Here is a 21,322-nt window from a genome sequence, read left to right on the forward strand (position 1 = left end):
TCTAGTTTCTAGAGATACCTTCGGATTGAGCACGGGAGTTCATTAGGTACTTCAAAAATTCACCCCTCTTCAATGCGCAATTTCTCACTAAACACTAACAATGCTTCCAAGTATGGAGCACCATCAACAATATCCATGGGTTTCGGGTCACACACCATGTCTTCTATAGAGAGGGCCCACAAAGACTTCTTCCTTCACTTCGGGACCTTGGATTTACCATAAGGAAATGTTTGACATGACTTCCTAAGGCTTTCAAAGGGTAGCAACACTGTTATCAAGGTCCAACTTCAAGGTGTAACATTTAAACTAACCTTTCTTTACCCAAAACAGATAGGGTGTCCTGGCTAGGTTTGGGCTGGATTTCACATCAATATAATGATTCAGTGACAAGTCTAAGAACAGTGGGTGGACAAAGTAATGAATTTCCAATTATTGTTGGGCTATATCAAGAGTCAACTTTAAGTCCATATTTATTTGCACTTATAATGGATGATGAATTAATTAAAAACATTCAAGACGAGGTCCCTTGGTGTATGTTTTTGCTAATGAAATTGTATTGATAGATAAGACTAAAGTGGAGATTGATACCAAGTTAAAATCATAGAGAGCAGCTTTGGAACCAAGAGGCTTTAAACTAAGTAGAACGAAGACAGAAATTCTAGTTTGTAAATTTAGTCATGATCGGGCAGACGATGAGGTCATGAAACTTGACATTAATGAAATTTCTCAGAGTGATTGTGTCACATCTCCCTAGCCGGTACCCTAACTGCAATACCCGGAGATGTGATCCACAGCCCCGAAGATCAGTTCATAACAGTTATCTTCCCACATATCACAATAGTATAATCAAGAGTAAGAGCAAATCATTGTATAAATATAATTAAGGAAACAATCAAGAAGGATCTCAAGATAGATCACAACGAATATCAGAGTGCAGAATAAAAGATACCAAACAATAAATCGAAGTATAGAGTATAGCGGAAATAACTCTATAGTCAAAGCGAAAAGGGTAGATCATAACTCTAATGTATTACAGCTGAATAAAATAAAGGAAATATAAGGATCAATGTAAGTCTAATCATAATACAACTCCATATCAAAAAGAGTATATCTAAACTCAAAAACTTCCGTATCTAGTACGGGACACTCCAGCTCTAGATATGACTAATTCTAGTATACACAATCATCACACTAGAAATCTTCATTGTGATGTTCGTAACAGCCAACACCTTGTACGCAATATAGGTCACTCGCTATGGCCTCATAGTCCTGGCTCTCGAAGTCATCAGTACCTATAACAAGGTCTAACAAACATTGTCCCCGAAGGGTGAGCTCAAAAGAACTCAGCAAGTAGTTCAATCACAAATATCAACTACAAACATTTCAGAACAAGCATGATGCAATATAATATGAGACAGTAATACAAATATGCTTCTAACTCTATATATGCTAGTCTCTAGTGGCAGACACGCATTAAGATAGAACACCATACTCCTCATGGTAGTCTCAGTCACTCACCCTCAACAGTCTCTATATCTTGGGTTCTCCCTGGCAGTTGGTTCAGGGCATCCATCTCAGACATTCCATGGATTGGGTTTAGGTCACCACTCTCTCACTCTACCATTGGTATGAGTATTGGCGCATGTCAGGGTTATACCTAGCCCAATGCAAGTCATCTATTGAGTTAGATCAATCTCAGAGTCAGATACTTCCTTTCCGTGCCCTAGACAATCCGTTCTGGTATCTTTACCTCCCTTCCATGCCTAGGCAGTCCATTCCAGTATCTCTCTCCCTAAAGTCATCATATCCTATGGCACCAACCAACTCGGACTACAGACTCTTAACCTATTGGTGTCACATCCCGCCCCAAATCCACCCAGGGGGTACTCTATCTAGGTTACTCGGGAGTGATCCACAGCCCAACAGATCCAGTTTAGGAAGGTTCATATCCACTTATCACAATAATATAATCAAAAGCAAGAACAAATTATAGTATTCAAGTAATCTAATAATAAAAGTTAAGAAATGATCACAAAAGGATCACAAAGAACATCAGAGTGTGGAATAACAAGTACCAAATCAAAAGACAACTGTAGAGTATAGCGGAAATATACTCTACAACGTGTGCGGAAGGTAGATCGAAATAAGGTAAAGGTTACAACCAGATTTCCAAAGAAGGGAAATAACAAGGTAAGCAACTAAGTTATAGTTTCTTCTAACTTATACAGTGTCTCCTTAATAACATATTCATAAGAAATTAAGCCAGGCCGGGTCTACTCCTGACAAATATGAGTCTTGAACTGATAGCCTTCACCGATGTAGTCACCGTAGCCAAAGTGGTATGAGTCACCAACTTAGTCCTCCAAGTGTTGACCGTCACAGTCAACAGCAGTAGTACCTGCAGAAAAGTCTAACAAAATATGTTGCAAAAAGGAGTGAGTTCAAAAGAACTCAGGAAGGAAAGTTATTCCATAATACATAAGCCATATGATATCAATCATGAAATGATGCAGATGATATGAGACATAAGATGCAAATATGATTCTAACTCTAAGTATGCTGGTCTCTATGGTAGACATGCTTTAAGTCATAGCACCATACTTCTTTAGGTAGTCTCAGTCACTCATCACCGGGGGGGAAATTGGGTCCTGCATCCCTCTCGGACAAATCCATGGTTAGGGGTTTTGGTCACCACTCTCTCACATCACCATTGGGTCTAAGTATTGGCGCATGTCAAGGTATAGCCTAGCCCAATGCAAGTCTCTACTTAATCATATCATGTCAGTTCTAGATACGTCCATTCCTCCCCTCTTGGGATCCTTTCCGGTATCCTTCACACTAGAGTCACTGATATTACTCACCGGACTCATCAACCCTATTGGTCATCCAAAAATAGTAGACGGGAAGCTCTCACGTCCCCTCACGGATCATTTCACCGGTCTTAAGCGCCCGTGAGCCCAAGTCTAGCCATTTGCAACCCTACCAATAAATGGCCCCTTTCGGGTAACCGCAATGCAATTCATGTCCTCTCACGAAGTGGTTACCAGTCTTGAGCGCCCACAAATCCACACTACTACCACGGGTCGTTCGGTCTCAATGCCCTTCTGAATCGGGTCTGATATGATTGGGACATTCTAGCCATACATCTAGACAAGTCCTATGTATGTCATCCAATGATCCAGGAAAGTGTCGATGGGCATCTTCGGAGAACATCCCATACTATTCCCTCCGATGTCCAAGGACAGAAGTACCAGTAGGGCACTCCCCAATCCCAAATCATACCTAAGCAATCACATGCTTATTTCCATCCATTACATATCAACAATACATTATCATATTGAAAACATGTCATAACATCTCATAATACAACGTATAAATAAATGACAAGAATAAGTAAACATGATAAACCAAGTAATTAAGCATGGTGCTACTGTCATAAGGTAACTATAGTAGTCATATGATATCTAAAATCAATTAATAAGTTAAGTCTACTAAGTTACCAACAGCAGTGTAAAAGTCATACAGTCTATGTTATATGGCAATAATCGTCCTTACCTCAAATTGTGAAGAAGATGATCCGAAGTCACAAGAGAATGGTCCAATTATAGTCTTAAAGCCCTAAACAAACATACATGAAGGATTAGAGAAGAAATCAAAACAATCGGAGATCGAATCGATCAAAACTGGGCAAAAGTTTCTGACAGCAACCTTGTTGGTCGATACATTGGGTCGATAGCATTGACCAATAGACTCTCGGACAGCAAGCTGGCTTTTTGGGTTTTGGTTCAAAATTGGTCTTTCGGGTCTCGGATCGATGCGAAACTTGGGGAACAGTTCAAACACAATATGGAGACACTAATTATCAAAGAATTAACATCATCCAATGGTCAAATTAGAAATCCCCAAATTGGCATATCAAGTTCAAGAGTTGTTAATCATGGCATTGGCTATTTCTTTGGGTTTTGGCTCAAAATTGGTCTTCCGGGTCTCGGATCGATACGAAACTTGGAGGGGATGCTAGGAACAGTAGCAAGAGGCTATGTAGCAAGAATTAACATGATCCAATGGTCAAATTGAAAACCCCCCAAATTGAGGTCCTAGGTTTAAACTTGCAAGAATCATGTTCTTCAATGGAATCAATTGAAATTGTAAGAGAACTTAGGAATTTAATCAATAGAATGATGAGCAGCAGAATATAGACAATTACTAACATATAATCAGGCCTATTTGCTAAGGAAAATCGGATTAAGAAGATGAACTCATGTTTCCATGAAGAGGAAATCAAAATAAGAAAGCAAGAATATCAAGTATAAGAAACATAGCATGGAAAGAATGAAGAGAGGTTTAATCAACCCAAGAGAGCTTGTAGAAGAGGTGGTTGCAAGGTTGCAGCACCTTCTTCACGAACTCAGTAGCAAGAACAAGATGGGGTAGGAGTAGATTAGAGAGAGAGTGAGAGATTACATACCTTGGAGAAGAGATTAGAGAAGAGAGACAATGATTCTTGTAGAAGATCATCACCCAAGCCAAGGAGGAGGCTTAGAGGAGCTTTCCCACGTTCTCAGATGTTGAAATGAGTGAAATAATGATTTAGGTTCGAGGTTTCACTTAAAAGGACAAAGGAATATCCAAAAAGCATCTTTTTCATGATTCTGGGCTTGTTTTGGTCGATACCTTTGGTTGATAGTATCGACCAACAGTATCGACCAACAGAGTCTCAACAGGATTTTCAGGAATAGTTTAGCAACTTCGAACAGGGATTCGGAAGGCTATACAAGGTCAAATTGAGTGAGGTTTTCTCCTGAAAGTCAATAAAGAAGTCTAGTTTCTATAAATACCTTTGGATAAAGCATGAGAGTTCATTAGGTCCATAAACTAAGCTCACCTTCTTCGATGCGCAAGCAGGATTTGCCAGACATAGTTCAGCAACTTCGGACAGGGATTTGAAGGGCTATATGAGGTCAAATTGAGTGGGGTTTTCTCCTACAAGTCCATCAAGAAGTCTAGTTTTTAGAAATACTTTTGGATTGAGCACAGGAGTTCATTAGGTATTTCAACTAATTCACCCCTCTTCGGTGCGCAGATTCAAAACTAACACTGACAATGCTCTCAAGTGAGGGGCATCATCGCCAATGTCCATGGGCTTGGGCTCCGACACCAAATCATCAACCAAAAGGGTCCACAAGGACTTTTCCCACCACTTCGGGTCATCGGATCTACAGACAATACAAATTCCGAGCCGGGTCAGGGTAAGGATAAGGCCGGACATGGCCTCCTAAGGCTTTCACGGATAACAACAATGAAATCAAGGTCCAACTTCAAGGTCTAACATTAAACAAGTCTTTCTTTATCCCAAAATAAATAGGGTACCCCGGGCTAGTCTGGGCTGGATTTCACAATTGGTCATCCACATATAATAAGCGAGAAACTCTCATGTCCTCTCACAGGTTGTCTACTGGTCTTGAATGCCCATGAGCCCAGGTTTACTATGTGTGACCCTACCAATGAATGGCCCCCACAATGTGATTGTGTCCTCTCACGGGTTGGCTACCGGTCTTGAGCACCCATAATCCCCATTGTTGCCACAGGTCGTGCTGCCTCAATTCCCTCGCCGATAGGGTGAGATATGACGGGTTTCCTAGCCAAACTCATCTAGATAAAGTTTTAGGTATAACATCAAGTAATTGCGGAAAGCGCCAAGAGGCAACATAGGAAAGCGTTACATACCACTTCCACTGATGTCCTAAGACAAAAATACCAAAAGGGCATTCCCCATTCCACAATTACAACCTAGGCAATCACATCTCAACTTGATTCCACAAATATACCATATCAAGGTCCAACCATGATAAAATCAATCACATTCATACAAGTATGCAAGTTAACATAATGAAACATACTCTGAAATTACAAAAGTATATAAAATATAGAAAAGTTCTAAGACAATAGCTAACACATGCATACAAGTTCTAACAATATAAAGAATGTAATCATGTCAATTTTGAGTGAACATACTCACCTTAAGCTCGAATTGGAAACTCTGGAGAAACACTCAAAGATAAGTCCAAAGTTACCAAAGAAACCCTAATCATACAATGATTAAGTATTCAGAACAAACCCTAAAGGTCGGAGATGAAACATGACCAAAACAGGGACAGTTGTTGTATTATGTACCCTTTGGTCGCTTGGGGCGACCAAGCCTTCTATGTACGGGCAGAATACCTAATTTTTTATCGAAAACTCATCGTTTGAGTTCCGAACACTCCGAAATTAATAGGAAAATTTTGAAATAGTATAAGGAGACTATCTATGAAGATCTAAGCATCTAACATGGTCACGGAGCGAAGATCTAATAAATCACATAATACGTTTAATCCAAAATCAGTCCGCAGATTTCATGGATAGACTAGAGTGATTGAGAATTCACTCTAGAGATAAGAAAATAGTAGATCATGGTCAACAAATAACCTAAGAATAGATGTAACATAGTTTAGAAATCAAATAACTTAAATAAGTATAAGATCATGAAGGTCATGCTAGGTTTGATACTGAAATCATACCGTGTTATCCACGGAAAGGATAGAGTGAATGGGGATTCACTCTAAGACTGTGGGTGTCACACCCCACCCACTGGTCTCGGTTACCCGCCCAACAACCCATGGTGCAATCCGTCACAGGATCCATGGTCTTACCCATCAATAATAATAAATGCAAGTATAGACAAATCAAAAGCAAGAGCAAGTTCAATAATTAATTAAAGGATTACAGGAGTCCAAATACTCCAATAAAATAATCAAAGAAGGAATCCATGTTCAAAAAGAATGACAAGTTCAGTAGAAGCAATCAAAATAAACTAAATAAGTTTCATTCCAAATTCTTTTTCTAAAGCTAAGATAAATTGTTCATGCTTGACAAGAAAGAGGGTTCTCCAGTTCTTCTCCAAACAATCAGAAAAATGTCTAGCAATCTGTGTCCTTCTGCCCTCAATGGGTGCTGTAAGCACACTCCAAGCATATATCTGCAGGACACTTTGTGCACGCTATCACCATCTCCCACTGACTGTGCCACGTCCTCTTCATACGAGAATGTTCGGTCATTCGGATTATCTCCGACTTCTGACTTTGTGAAACCATCTGCATAGTTAGTATAACATACAAAGAAAAAAAATGAGTTCTAACGAACTCAGTAAGGATAACACATTTCTCATCTATATGTCAAAACAATCATCAATGCATACATGATACGAATGATATGAATGATATGAAATATTATGAATGCTACTAAGATCTAACTATGCAAGTCTCTAGACAGCTGACATGCTTTAAGATATAACACCACCCCTCCTCTGAGTAGGTTAGTCACTCTGATGCCTCACGGACTGGTTACCTCTGTTGGGATCCTAGGTAAATGGGTAAAGTCCTCATCAGGCATCCATGGCTGGGGATTAAGTCAACACTCACTTACCACGACCATTGGTAATGAGTACTGGTGCATGTCGGGGTTTCTAATCCAATGCAAGTCATACTGGTAACACACTACATGAAGTCCAGATACTTCCCCTATGGCACCAACCAACTCGGTTCCATATCCTTCGCAACCTATGAATGAGAACCCTCACGGACTGGATACCACTGTTGGACTCCACTCCCTAACCCTATGGTCATCCACATATTGTTGGGGCGGAATGCTCTCATGACTCCTCACGACACCCGGTCCGCTCCTTGGACGTCCATGAGCCCAACCCTAACATATACAACCCTACCATTGCATGAACAACAGTGGACCACTGAATCTCCACACGGACTGGTTACCACTGTAGAATGAAACAATGTCACATCACCATCGTCACGGGTCATCCGGCTTCAATTCCCATACCGAAAGGGTAGTAGTATGTGGGGTACCTAGCCATGCAATTCTAGACTTCCTAGGTGTCACATCCTCCCAGCCGGTACCCTATCTGGCATACCCGAGAGTGTGATCCACAGCCCGAAGATCAGGTATCGAGTAATCAACCTCCCACATAAACAATAACATAATCATGAACAATAAAAATAAAAGTGCAGAAGATAAACCATAGATCCAAATAAGGAAAGAATGAATCATATATATAAATCAGAGTACTAGATATAGTCAGAGTGTCTAAAACAGATAAGTAAAGTGAGGCAAAATCCCACTCTACAACCAGCGGAAAAGTAGTTCTAAAAGAGAATAAGCAAGACAGAATCTAATCCCAGTAGCAGGTACAATGGGTAACTAAATTGTTCTCAACTTTATAGCAACATCCCTATAAGTATAAATCTCATAAACGGCACAAGGGCGCTTCCACTCAATGGTCGAACTAAGCATCGTACGGAGCATAACCACTCGCGGGATTTTCAGTGTAATTGTTGTAACCGCAATCACCTTCCTGGAGATATGCCTCTTCTCCTTGCGCTTCTTCATAGGGGCCGTCATAATATTCAGTACCTGTAGAATAGTCTAACAAACATTGTACAATAAAGGAATGAGTTTCAAACAAACTCAGTAAGGCAGTTAAATCCATAATAACATAAATGGCAGGATTTCAGAACAAACATAAATGCAATATGGTATGAGACAAACAATGAATGAATGAATCTAACTCTACATATGCTGGTCTCTATTGGCAGACATGCTTTAAGTCATAGCACCGTACTTCTTTAGGAAGGTCTCAATCACTCATCATCAGTTGGTAATGGATCCGGCATCCCTCGGGACATTCCATGGCTGGGGGTATAGGTCACCACTCTCTCACATCACCATTGGTCTAAGTACCGGCGCATGTCAGGGTAAAGCCTAGCCAAATGCAAGTCTTCTACTTAGTTACATCAAGTCAAATCCAGATACGTCCATTCCTCGTCCCTGACGATCCTTTCCGGTATCCTTCACACTAGAGTCCTCATAGTCCCTGACTACGGACTCATCAACCCTACTGGTCATCCACATATGGTAAACGGGAAGCTCTCACGTCCTCTCACGGGTTGGTTACCGGTCTTAAGCGCCCGTGAGCCCAAGTCTATCCATATGCAACCCTACCAATAAATGGCCCCCACAATGTGATTCCTGTCCTCTCACGGGTTGGTTACCGGTCTTGAGCGCCCATGAATCCCCATTGCTACCACGGGTCGTTCGGTCTCAATACCCCTCCGATTAGGGTCTGACATAACGGGACATCCTAGCACAACACTACTAGACAGTCCTAGATATGTCATCCAACAGTTTAGGAAGGTGTCCAGAGGGCATCTCCGGAAACATCCCATAATATTCCTGTAGTAGTCCAAGGATAGAAGTGTCAAAAGGACACCTCTCCTTTCCAAACCATACTTAAGCATACACATGCATCAATTCATATCATCACATATATGGTAACTTCATATATGGAAAGAAATCAATAACTACAATCAATTTGTATATAACTGGTAAGTAAATCATACATGAGTCAATTCAATATGAATAAGTAATGCTACTGATATCAAGACAGTACCACAGTAGTATGACATTATAAGAATCTAATTAAAGAAATAACTTAACAAGATTCAAATATAGAAACTAAGATATGCAATTTATGTTGTTAAAGAAGTAACCATCCTTACCTTTTATAACTTGCAAAGGAATCCTAAGAAATCAAGTAAGATCTTGACAAACTTGAGAAGAAGGTCCTAAACAAGTGTATACAACATATTAGGAAAGATCCCTAACAGAAAAGATATCAAAACATCCAAAACAGACCAATTCTGGAGTTGCTGTACTCATTGGTCGAGTGGATTGGTCGACTGGTCCAATCGACCAATCAGTCGACCAATGCAGACAATAGCCTATAAAATCAGAGTTTTGAGATATAAAATCCGAATTTGGTGGTTCAAAAGGGTACTAATCAAGGGGTAAACTGCATCAGTAGTATCCTAACATATAGGGGACCTCAAAACACTAATCGAATCAAGCCATCAAGATCCAAATTAGGAAACAAAAAGTTACCATAATTAGATCAATCATGGTTCTTGAAGAATTCAAGATAGAAATCAAAGACAAGAACAATAGGAGAATGAATCATTGATTCAGGTAAAGGTACCATGAAAAGCATACTTAGATCTTCAAGAAAATAGACCTAAGAGCATAAATCTAAATAAGGAAACAAAACCTACCATATATGTAACTATCATGATTCATGAAGAAAACATGGTATGGTAGAAGAGAAACAACTAGAGATTGATAGATCATGGATCATGAAAAGAAAACACAGCAATTGACTACTAACATGATCAATATAGAAGATCCAAGGAGATCAGAATTCAAATCAAAAGTTAAACAAAGACTAGATCATGGTTTGATCATGATTCCTTCAAAAGCTTGCAATGATCATGGTTAAGATCATTGTTTTAGCCATTAATCCTTAGGATGATCATGAGAGACAAGTCCAGAGATGTTTGCAACAGAGAATGCAGCATCTCCTCTACTGTCTCAACTCAAAAAGGAAAGAAAAAAAACAGAGATGGAGGAGAAGAAGAGAGTGTAGACATACCTTTGATGCAAAAGGAAGAGTTTTTACGAAGATCCGTCAAGAAAATCACCAAGGATGCAAGGGAGATGACTTGCAGAGGTCTTTGGTTCGTTCCAAAGAGTTTGGAGGCAGCAAATACGAAGTAGACTCGAGATTGGACTTAAATAGAGCAAACAAGACCTAATTGCCAAAGACAGCACCCATTGGTCGAGTGGATTGGTCAACTGGTCCAGTCGACCAATGCAGACAGCAATTCCAAAACAGGGAATTGAAGACCCAGATCAAATCCAATCCTAAAGGGGTTTTGCACACATATCAAGTGACTTACCTAATAGGTAGAAATGCCTTCAAACCATGATAGAGAGCACTCCAAGTCCATCAACTAATCCGATCTTCATCAAGATTCAGTTTCCATAAATAAAACTTCATCATCAACTCTCATGGATTCAAAGCCAGACAACAAGTCCTCCACTGGGATGGCCCAAAGCTGACTTCTTACTTTACTTCGGGTCACTGGACCTACAAATAACAAGGTTTCCGGGTCAAGGTTAGGGCTGGGTTTTACACTAGGTATGTCATATAGCAATCATGATAGTGCTAGAGGCATCAGTGAGCATGTATCCCATAGTAAAGAAAGCAACTGATTCATCATCACAACTACAATACATCATTCACCATCATACCACAACCGGTCATTCAATATCATAAGCGATAAAATACATAAAAGCACATCACAAACAGTAAGTATACAGTACTATCATCATGCTTTATACAGTTACAGCAAGGTACATGATTAGTAAATAGTAAAGAAAGCAACTGATTCATCATGTACATGTTATTGCATAAAGACAAGAATGTATGTCCTTACCTATAAATAAGTAAAAGTTCCTTAGAAAGCAAACCGATCACAATTAGAAGATTTTCAGTAAAGACAGAGAACACCTAAACACTGGGTTACAGTATTATATAAGTAACATGAGTCAAATCAAGTAAAAGCCAAAAGTCACATTGCTATTGTGACCCAGCCGATCACTTGGGCTGGTTGCTTGGCTCAAGCGACCGCCTTGAGCAACCGCCCCAAAAACAAACAGCTCAAATCCGAAACTCAGGCTTTTGATAATCCGATTTCAATCTGAATTTCAAATCTACAACCAATGAGCAAAATAGAAACCCTAAATTAACACAGATCCATCACCCAAATCCTTCCCTGATTAGATCCATCCTTTATTCGAATGCAGGGATTCATTTTTGGACGGAATCCAATCAAGAACATTGAAAAGGGGATACAGATAACAAGATTGGTAACCACCAACACAATGGGGATAGATCTACACTATTCAATAGCTGAAAAAAAGAGAATGGGTGAATGGAGATTCACTTACCTCAACCAAATCAACAAGAACAGAGGGGGAATGGTTCTAGATCACAATCCGCACTTCGCTCACCTTCTAGCACTTCTCCACTGCAGCCTAACCGTCCAAAATAGCAATCCCGAATATAATAATATGTTAATAGGGCGAGGGTTGCTATTTATAGAGAACAGGGGCAAATTAGGGCAATTTCCCGCAAGCAGGACCTGATGGTTGCTTAAGGTGGTTGATTGGGCCAATCAGCCACCCCAAGCGACCGCCCCCTAGTACATTGTTGTACAAGGGTGCTTTGCTCAAGGGGTTGACAGCCAACCTCAACCGAACCCTAATCAACACATGGGGGAGGTCTTACCTTCACTCCAGACATCTCCAAATGCCACTTGCCTTCCACTAGAGGTCCAGCTTCCCAACAAGGCAGGTTTTTCATCAAGAGAATCCAGATCCATGGGTTCAGAGTATGTATCATGGACTTCTATCCGAACACTCCACAACTTAACCCGGCTTGACCTTCGGGTTATCGGACCTAAAATATGGATTCCAGATTAGAATTACAGGGGTTGTTACAGTGAAAATATAAGAATGGGTCATTACAATAGCGTAAGACCCTTCTCACAATCACAACAATGGATAGAAACAAAAGAAAGAATAAATCTAGAGAGAATGAGAGCAATTACTAATCTTGAAGAAGAAGATTCGACAAAGGAATCTCTCACGGATGCTTGGGGATCTTCCTTGGCGTTGGAGAGGGTGCTCTAGGGTTCTTCTCACATTCTCCACAAGCTTAGAGGCAATGTGGCTTGAATTAGATCGAATATTGATTATATAGGGCTTCGGAAACCTTAATTTCTCAAAATACCAAATCTATCTCAAAGGATGGTTTGGTCGCTTGGCTTGGTCACTTGGGCAACCAAAGCAATCGACCAACCAATGCCTTTTGGTCAAAATTTGATTTTTGGTCTCCAAAAGCCAGAAGCTCCACTTGGGTCCTTTTCTAACTTAAGAAAGAGTCTTACCTAGTTCTATAGGACCTTCCAAGGTGTCAATACTGCACTCATGGTCCATCTTCCAAGTCCGTCATCGTTCAAATTGCATCTTCTTCCAAAGTTAGGGTTTCCATAGGATCTTCATCATCAACCTCCACTGGTTCTAGGTCAGATCCAATGGGTTCAAATGAGTTGGCCCAAAACTGTCTTCTTCCTTGATTTCAAGTTTTCGAACCTACAACATAGATTTCTAGGTTAGGGTTTGGGAGGGATTTCACAGATTGTTTTTGGTACCTAGGTTCAATCATAAATAAAATAGGTGATATAAAGGATGATGTTTCCCAAAGAATTAAAACATGGTAGATGAACTGGAGAGGTACATTCAGGATAAGATAAAGAATGATCATATTAGAGTTGGTCTAGGAGATGCTTCCATAAGTGATAAGCTTTGAGAAAATTGTTTAAGGTGGCATGACCATGTTTAACGGAAACCTACAAATGCCCTGTACTGAGAAGTAATATAATATAAATTGAATGAACTAGAAGAATTATGGACAAACCTAAGATAACCTTAAGAGAAGTGGTAAGAAAGCATATGCATAGTTTAGGCCTTATCTAACATGGCCTCAAACAGAACTGATTGGAAGGCAAAAATGTATTAGCCGACCTCATTTAGTTGGGACAAGGCTTATTGTTATTGTACCCTTCTTTCTTGTACTCTATTAAATTCTTTTTTTAATAAAATAGTATTTCTATTGAGAAAAAAAGGTGAGAAGATAAATGAGAATTTGAAATGACAAATGAAAAATGAAAGGTGAGCTTAGGCTACAACTTTTTTGTTGTTGAAGCACAATAGAGAGATGCGGTTACCAAAAAAAACAGAGAGATGCGGACAACAAATGATTTTTATCGACTTAATCCGCTACTACTAAAACCTATATGGACATTACAATATAGGCTATATAGCAGAGGGAGACAGAGAAATGAAGAAATGCAGAATAGAAGGGGGGAAATCCCTTACTAACCAATCTTGGTTTCTTTGTATCCCCTTCATGCTTTAACCAGCACTCCAGCAGTAAAATCAATTATTTCCCGTTTCATGAATTCTTTGGATTATTTCTGATTCTAACCTTTGAGAAAATGGCATTCAGCAGAAAAAGCAATAGTGTCCAGATATAATAGTAATAAATACTAGTTTGAATTGCAACAAGGATTGACTTTTTTACAATAGTGTGTCCAAACTTAAACTAGAATCCCGAGTTGAGCTGCTTGCCAAAGCATCCAAAAAGAATCCGAAATAAAGAGGCACAGCTACTCAAATTGGGTCAAACCCTTGAAATCAAAGCCACTTAAATTTAGTTTCAGGAGAGACAAGAACTAAGAAAGTAAACAATCCTTTATGGGTCAACAGACCCTTGATACAAATTTTATCCAATTCAAAAGGGGGAAATTACAAGGAAAAATGGGTATAGCCATTCTGGTCAGATCATTGATAGCATCCACCCGAAAAGGCTACTTCCCCCGAAAAAATTGAATGGAGGTACAAAAGATGTTACTTCATTGATACATGTGTACACTGTCATTAAAAAGTTCAAGGACCATTAAGAGAGATTTTCTACAGGTTGCTTGCCAGCAACTTCCACATACCATGACTTCCATGCCTCCAGATAATGAGTAAAGAGGTCATTCAAAGCTGCATGATTTAAACAAAATAATGATGTCAGTTTGTTGGAAGAGTTTTCACAATTCAGATACTACTACTACTTCAGGGATTAGGAGGCTAAACCCACACCAGCATAGCCCATAAAGTTTCAAGAAAATGATCTCTCCCCAATCCAACCTTGAGGCAAAAGACCAAAGGCCAGAAGGTTTCATCAATTGGGATACCACCTTGGATGGATCATCCAATGAATGCCCAGATCCCCATAATGCGAAGGTGACAAGGAAAAGATACAAACTCAATTTCTGGCACTTAAACCCATATGCAATTGAAGTGCAAGAAAATAAGTGATCTTCCTAGCATATTGCAAGAAATGCACATCTCTTATTAGTGTTCAAAGATGACCCAGAAAGAATCTTTGGTTTCTGTCCTTTCTCTGGTCCAAACTTGAACCTTCCAGACTACAGATTATCAAATACTTTTTCACAGCCATGATATCTTTGATCGGAGCTGTCACTGGTTGGATCAACAAATAACAAAGCATACAAGTAGAAAAAAGCATAATCTAAATATAATGGCCTATTGATGCAGGACACTCAACTTGATTCCAACCACAAAGGGTCAACCGAATGGTTATCAGAAAATGATGGAATGTAAACTGAATATAACTTTTGTGAATTTTTAAGAGTATACCTTGGTTGTGATACTGAGGGCGATAAGTAGAGGCAAGGTTCTCCCAGTCCTGGACCTTTTTTACATTACTATCCGAGTTACCAACTTTAGGCCCAACAGCTGGACTGAAAGGGCCAAACACAAAAGCCTTGGAGCTTTGCTTGAGTTGTTGCTCTGCTGGGTTTCTACTCATATCACTTTCCATATTCTCGTGTGTTTGCATTTGGATGTTGGGCTTGTGTTTAGCCTTCTCTTCCATCAAGGAATTTACCTTGTTTCTCTTGAAATTAGAATTTGTTATTTCAGTTCCAAACACTCTTTTCCGGCTATTCTCAAGATTACAAGAGCTAGCAGATCCATTCTCAAGTTTCTCTGTAAAACCTAGCCACTTGAATGCACGCTTCTTGCTCTCAGCATAACGGGTCTGTAAAAAGAAATTGTTAAAACTGTTCAAAACATGTCTTTAACATGAAGAATCGAGGACGTCTTCGATATTTACCGTCTCAATAAGATTCATCGAAGACAAAACATTTGCAATATCATATAATCTTCTGACTTTTGCTGCAGAATTATCTTATGAAAGAAGTGTTAGTCATTGAGTATTAAGAATTTTCGCTTTCAATTATTCCTCAGTAAGCAATTCAGAAGAGGAACAAGGAAGGTTAATTACTTCTCATCTGAGATGAATTTTCCGAGTCACCAAGCAACATCTTAGCAGCAGCATCAAGGGTAATCACGTCTGACTGAAGAAACAAAGAACTGGACAAAGGTAAAAACAGAAACGATTTAAGAAAATTCAAACTAGAACAAAGGTGCAACACATGCTTACATCAGAACAGAGGAATAGCTTCACAAAGTTTTGTGTAAGAAGTCCCAGGGATTTATCTCTTCTGTTGTCTGTGGAATTAAGAAGCAAACCAACAATTAAAAAGAGGCCACAGCCACTTGGAACCTCAGCCACTCCCCCTTCCCAAGGGTGTCAAACTAAACACCGAAACGAAACTGACTGTAAAACTGTACTGTGTCGAACCATTTCAAAAACAGATGGTACAATTTTTTATTCAATACAGTATGGTACCAGCTACAGGTGTCATACCAAAGGTATGTATAGAACCATACCAAATAATACCATTTACATACTGAAACCATACCATACTGTTTTTGTACTGTTTACACACCAAAACTATACTGCTTAGTACCATATTCATATTATTTTGAACAGTTTACATACCAACACTGTATTCCAGCATCTAATACCATATTCATACCATTTTTGCATTGTGTATTTGTACCAAAATCGTACCATATGGTAACTATACAATAAATTGCAAATAGAGATATGAAAATGGTATGGTATAATTTCAGTTTTGGGTACCGATTTCCTATACTGTATCGTTTGACATCCTTACCCCTTCCCAAAGGTTTCCTAGAATAACCTAGTATGGTTCAAAAGCTACATCCCTCACCATGTTTTATTGCCTGGAGAGAGAGTCCTGTCGCATTGCCTTCCCACCTAATCCTTCCTCGTCAGCTGGTCCATTCAAGCTCACCTACCGAAATCTTTTACTTTGAGCTGAAGGACAATCCACACCTTTCTTCACTTGCCGCTTCTGCAAACCCATTTGGACTCGTGCCTTTGTCTCTGTCTAGCCTACGTGTAGACACCCTCAGTACCTTAGGTTCGAGGGCAATTGGATCACCACTTTTTTGGTTACTCTATCACGAACATTGTGGGAAAGTCGTTTGACGCATGTCTGACTCACATCTGGTAGGAGCGGAACCTTCATAGATGGAGTTTCAAATCTATATTATTTAACCGAATTTGGAAGGCCATCTACAGGGATGTTTGGTCCAAGCTCTCTCTAGTTGTGCGGCTTGTGCCTAGGCCGCTCAGATTCCCCAAGTAACAAACTAATTGTTGTCATCTAGGGCCTTGATTCTTCCTTGTGGATTGCTCCTAGGCATATCTAGCCTCGTTTGGACACCCTACCCCCAACTTCCCTCTGATTTCTTCCTTTTGGGATGCACCTAAAAAATAATTAAAAAGAAGCCAAATTCCACAAAGATGACAGATACAATCTCAACAAGGGGAAGTAATGTGCATCCTCTACCGTATTGACAATAAAATTTGACAAAGACAACTAAGTAAAGGCAGACATGAATACTACCAGAAGTTCTGGAATACACAGAAGCTTTTGAAAAAGCAGAAGTGGAGCTTGATTTGTCTACCCTGCTCTCAGTGTTTGGATCAATAGATTTTTCATCCTTCTCGTCATCAGAACCCTTTAGAGAAAAAGAAGAGAATCTTCCTACTCAAATATTATGAGAGAAAAACCACAGTAAAAAGGAACGGGGCTAAGAAAACAAAGAGGGAGGGAGAGAGGGGGAGAGAGAAGGCAGATCAAATGCTTAAAAAAACGTACTTTTTCACTGTAGCTAGCATCGTAGGTGTTCATAAAATTTTCTCTTAGAGCCTCCTCCTAATCAAGAATCAGAACAAAAAATTAGGGCGACTGAAGTCTCAAACCACCAGAAATCTGTGAACAGATAAATCGAATAAGATTACCTTAAGCTCCTTTAGAGACTGGGGAATTTGTCCAAACCCTTTCCATGTGTACTGATTTTTTGCCTTTCTGGATAGAACCTAAATACATGTAATAAACACTATTTGTTCAGGACTTAGCAGAGTCAAATTTTGACACTTGGAAGAGTGAGGACCAAAATATCAAGTATTATACCCCGATGCTTTCCAAGACATTGACTATATCATAGATCCGCCTCCGCTCAACTCCTGAACCCCCAAAAATAATAAATAACACAATCAACCCATGAAGCAGCAGAAGCTAACAAAAAGGAAGAGAAGGGGGGAATGGAGATCATAGAACAGATTTCAACCTAATTGGTCCGCTGCATCATCCAAACCAAAGGACTCAGTGTCATCTCGGTTGTATAAGCTCAAGAAGCTGCTCAAAGATACCACAAATTTGAGAACAAAATTAGAAAGGAAAGAAAAATAGATCTACAGGAAATAGAACCAATGAAGTTGAGAAAAGAACGAGATATGTTACTTGGAACACAAAATCCCCAAAGATTTTTGCTTTCTGCTATAGGCGTGATTCCTTATTTCAGAGTCTGACAAAGCAGCCATCAACGAACGAATCTCGATCTCCTTCTCCTCCTCTTCCTTTTTTTTTTCTCCGCTGTTAATCTTCTTTGAGCTTAACTAATAAGTTCTGCAGATCTAAGATTTGGAAAAGAAAAGGGAGGGAAAACGGTTAATTAAAGATCAGAAATCTAATGCTCACTTCGCGGGTTCGAAATTCAAATTGAGATTCTGAAGCGCGCCTGATGCATGAGTCACGTGACTTGAGTTTAGAAATTACTTAATAAATCTATGGAGCTTCCCGTTTGGGTATAATACAAAGGTGTTTTCTGTATTTTTACTCTTTTGGGCTTGTTTTATTCTATTCGAAAAGGTTACTCACTTTCGGAGTTTTCCCTCCATTTTCCAACACTTACCGCCCTAGCAATTGGAATCACATTCCAGTTTTCAACTCAAACCGATAAACAGCACGTGGTCGATTCTATTTAGTAGAGTCCAAAGAAATAAGGGTCTGTTTGCTCATATGCACCTACAAAGCTCTTACCCAAGAAAGAATCAGTTACACGCTGCTTTTACCCTTTTTGTAAAGAAATTGTTTCTGAAACTTAGAGCAAGTCAGCAAATACTTGAACTCTTAGAGAAAGTTCACATGACGTGTTTTGCCACAATCAAAGAGAAAGAAAATTTATTCTTTCAATTCGTGCCAGTCAGCCCTTTCAAACCCTTTGATGGAAGCTTTAAGTCTTTTTATTTTATTTTATTTTATAATTTAATAAAGCAAAAGTTTAAAAACAAAGGGAAAATTACGTGAATAGCTTCTTTTAGGTTTCCTCTTACAAAATTAGCCACTTAATGTTTCACTTTACAAAAATAGTTAAAACAGAATTTGGATTTACAAAACTAGCCAAAATATTGATTTTTCACTTCTTTGGATACTTTTACCCCTCAAATTGATCACATAGAGAGAAAAAATCACTATTTTGTCCAAAAGGGAAAAGTTATTATTTTTTTAAACCCTTTGGACATTTTCACTCTTATGCCGATACGGTCAATTTTAGGGGTAAAAATGTCCAAAGAGGTGAAAAAACACTATTTTGGCTAATTTTGTAATTGCAAACTTAGTTTTAGCTAGTTTTGTAAAGTGAAACATTGAGTGGCTATTTTTGTAAGGGAAAACCTAAAAGCAGCTAATCACGTAATTTTCCCAAAAACAAATCAGTCCTTAGTAATACATAATGCAGTTGTATTGGCACTGGGTTTGTAAGTTTTGTCCACTTTAGAGGCTATAGTATATGTTATGTTAATAAAGTGGTTTAAGAGGGTGGGGGATTTGAAGTTACAAAACAATGTATGTTGGCGTTCAATTAGAATGTCCACCAAAGATGTAGTTCAATGTAATGGCCATGCAACTTTTTTAGGTTTTGGTAGCAAGTTGAGAACTTCAGGGATGTTGTACCAGATTTCTTTGATTGGTATCTTTGTTGTTGTTGTGTACTTCAGTCCTTCCCGATTTGCCACTATTGCTACTTCCATCTTGTTGAGGTTTTGATCCATTCCTGCTTTTATATTGTTTATTCTTTCTGGTGCAGCTATCCCCACACTCCACCCTATAGTAGTCAAGTCAGCATCAGATACCCCTACATACAGATATGAATATGAGTTTGGTAAATATTTGTCAATTAATACATTGAGAGTTTGAGTTTTGGATATGTTTTTCTTATTTTTCTAGAGGGTGGGGGTGTTTTCCTAAGTTTTGTTTGTTACCTATAACTAGAATTAGACATTGTCAAGGAGTTTGTGGGAGTTTGGTTTGTGACTTTTAAAGATTATATAGTTTCTTTCTTTCCACACAAAATAACAGTTGATAATTATTTTGGAGAAAAACCATCACTTTGCTTTTATGTCCAACCGGAGGTTAAGGAGGAAGTCATTGCACATATGGAGTATAGATTCATGTGCTATTTGCTCCATTCTTAATCCTATTGGTCCTACTGCCTAGATTCTCTTAGTCCATTCGCATGAAATAAAGATGTGTTATAATGTCTCCTTCTTGTCTCCACAAAGTTCACAACAAGTTTGCATCTCTTTCCATTGGGATAGAGTAGACTTAATTGGTAACCTTGCATTCAGAAAACGCCAAAAGAAAGCTTTAAATCTGGGGTGCAAGGGTAGTTTCCAAAAAAATGTCCACCACTGCTTGTAAGCACTAGGCAGAGTGGGGAGTTTTTCTTTTTCCAATGCTTGTCTTGCTAGACTGGCAGTGATTTCACCATTTGGGGAAATAGAAAGACTCAAGAGTCATTAGAGTGTGAGAAAGAGGGTGTGGATGGAGTAGGATTAGAGATGTTGAAGTGTGTGAGATACTCCCTATTCAAAAGCAGTAGTTGTGACATTTCAGCCACCAAGATGCCCGGATTCCAAATATGTGCTTCTGGGATTTGTAGTAGTGCTTCCATGTAAGTACCATGTGTAAAATCCAGCCCTATCCTAACCCGGATCCATTGTTGTTTATAGGTCTGAAGACCCGAAGTAGTTGTAGAAGAGACTTGTGGACCCTTTTGATTGATAATTTTGAGTCGGAGTTTGAGCCCATGGACATTGACGATGATACCCCTTACTTGAGTACATTGTCGGTGTTTAGTGAGAATCTACGCATCGAAGAAGAATTAATTAGTTGAAGTGCCTAATGGACTCCCGTGCACAATCCGAAGGTATTTCCTGAAATTAGACTTCTTCATTGACTTGTAGAAGAAAACCCCACTCAATTTGACCCTGTATAGCCCTTCAAATCCCTGTCTGAAGTTGCTGAACTAATTCTGGATTTTCTGTTGAAACCTGTCTTGGTCGATGCCATCGACCAAAAGCATCAACCAAAGTTTCCCAGACTCAAAAGTTAATGATTCTTTGGAATATTCCCTATTCTAATCATTACCACTCATGAGAATGTGGGGAGAGCTTCCCAAAGCACCTCCTTGGCATTGGTGAAGAGGATTCCACCCAAATCATTGTCAATCATTG

The 21,322-nt window shown here is 39.2% G+C and overlaps 1 protein-coding gene across 2 annotated transcripts; it reads right to left on the minus strand.

Moving 5' to 3' along the window:
• Positions 1-13,895: 13,895 nt before the first annotated feature.
• On the minus strand, positions 13,896-18,454 carry DEL1 (DP-E2F-like 1). Of its 2 annotated transcripts, none has more exons than XM_089169537.1 (11): positions 18,270-18,454; positions 18,097-18,164; positions 17,940-17,992; positions 17,768-17,845; positions 17,625-17,681; positions 17,370-17,484; positions 16,031-16,098; positions 15,872-15,944; positions 15,701-15,762; positions 15,223-15,625; positions 13,896-14,562 (listed from the first exon to the last, which is right to left on the minus strand). In XM_089169537.1, the coding sequence occupies exons 1-11, from the start codon at positions 18,347-18,349 to the stop codon at positions 14,471-14,473; spliced, it is 1,149 nt and encodes a 382-aa protein (XP_089025663.1). In that variant the 5' UTR covers positions 18,350-18,454; the 3' UTR covers positions 13,896-14,470. The 2 variants fall into 2 exon arrangements, with proteins under 2 accessions (XP_089025663.1, XP_089025662.1); XM_089169536.1 differs by having other exon boundaries at positions 13,900-14,562; positions 15,701-15,774.
• Between the last annotated feature and the right edge of the window lie 2,868 nt (positions 18,455-21,322).

This window comes from Hakea prostrata, chromosome 9 (genome assembly GCF_041222555.1).
Source record: "Hakea prostrata isolate BN-2017 chromosome 9, UWA_Hpros_2, whole genome shotgun sequence".
NCBI classification, from domain to species: domain Eukaryota; kingdom Viridiplantae; phylum Streptophyta; class Magnoliopsida; order Proteales; family Proteaceae; genus Hakea; species Hakea prostrata.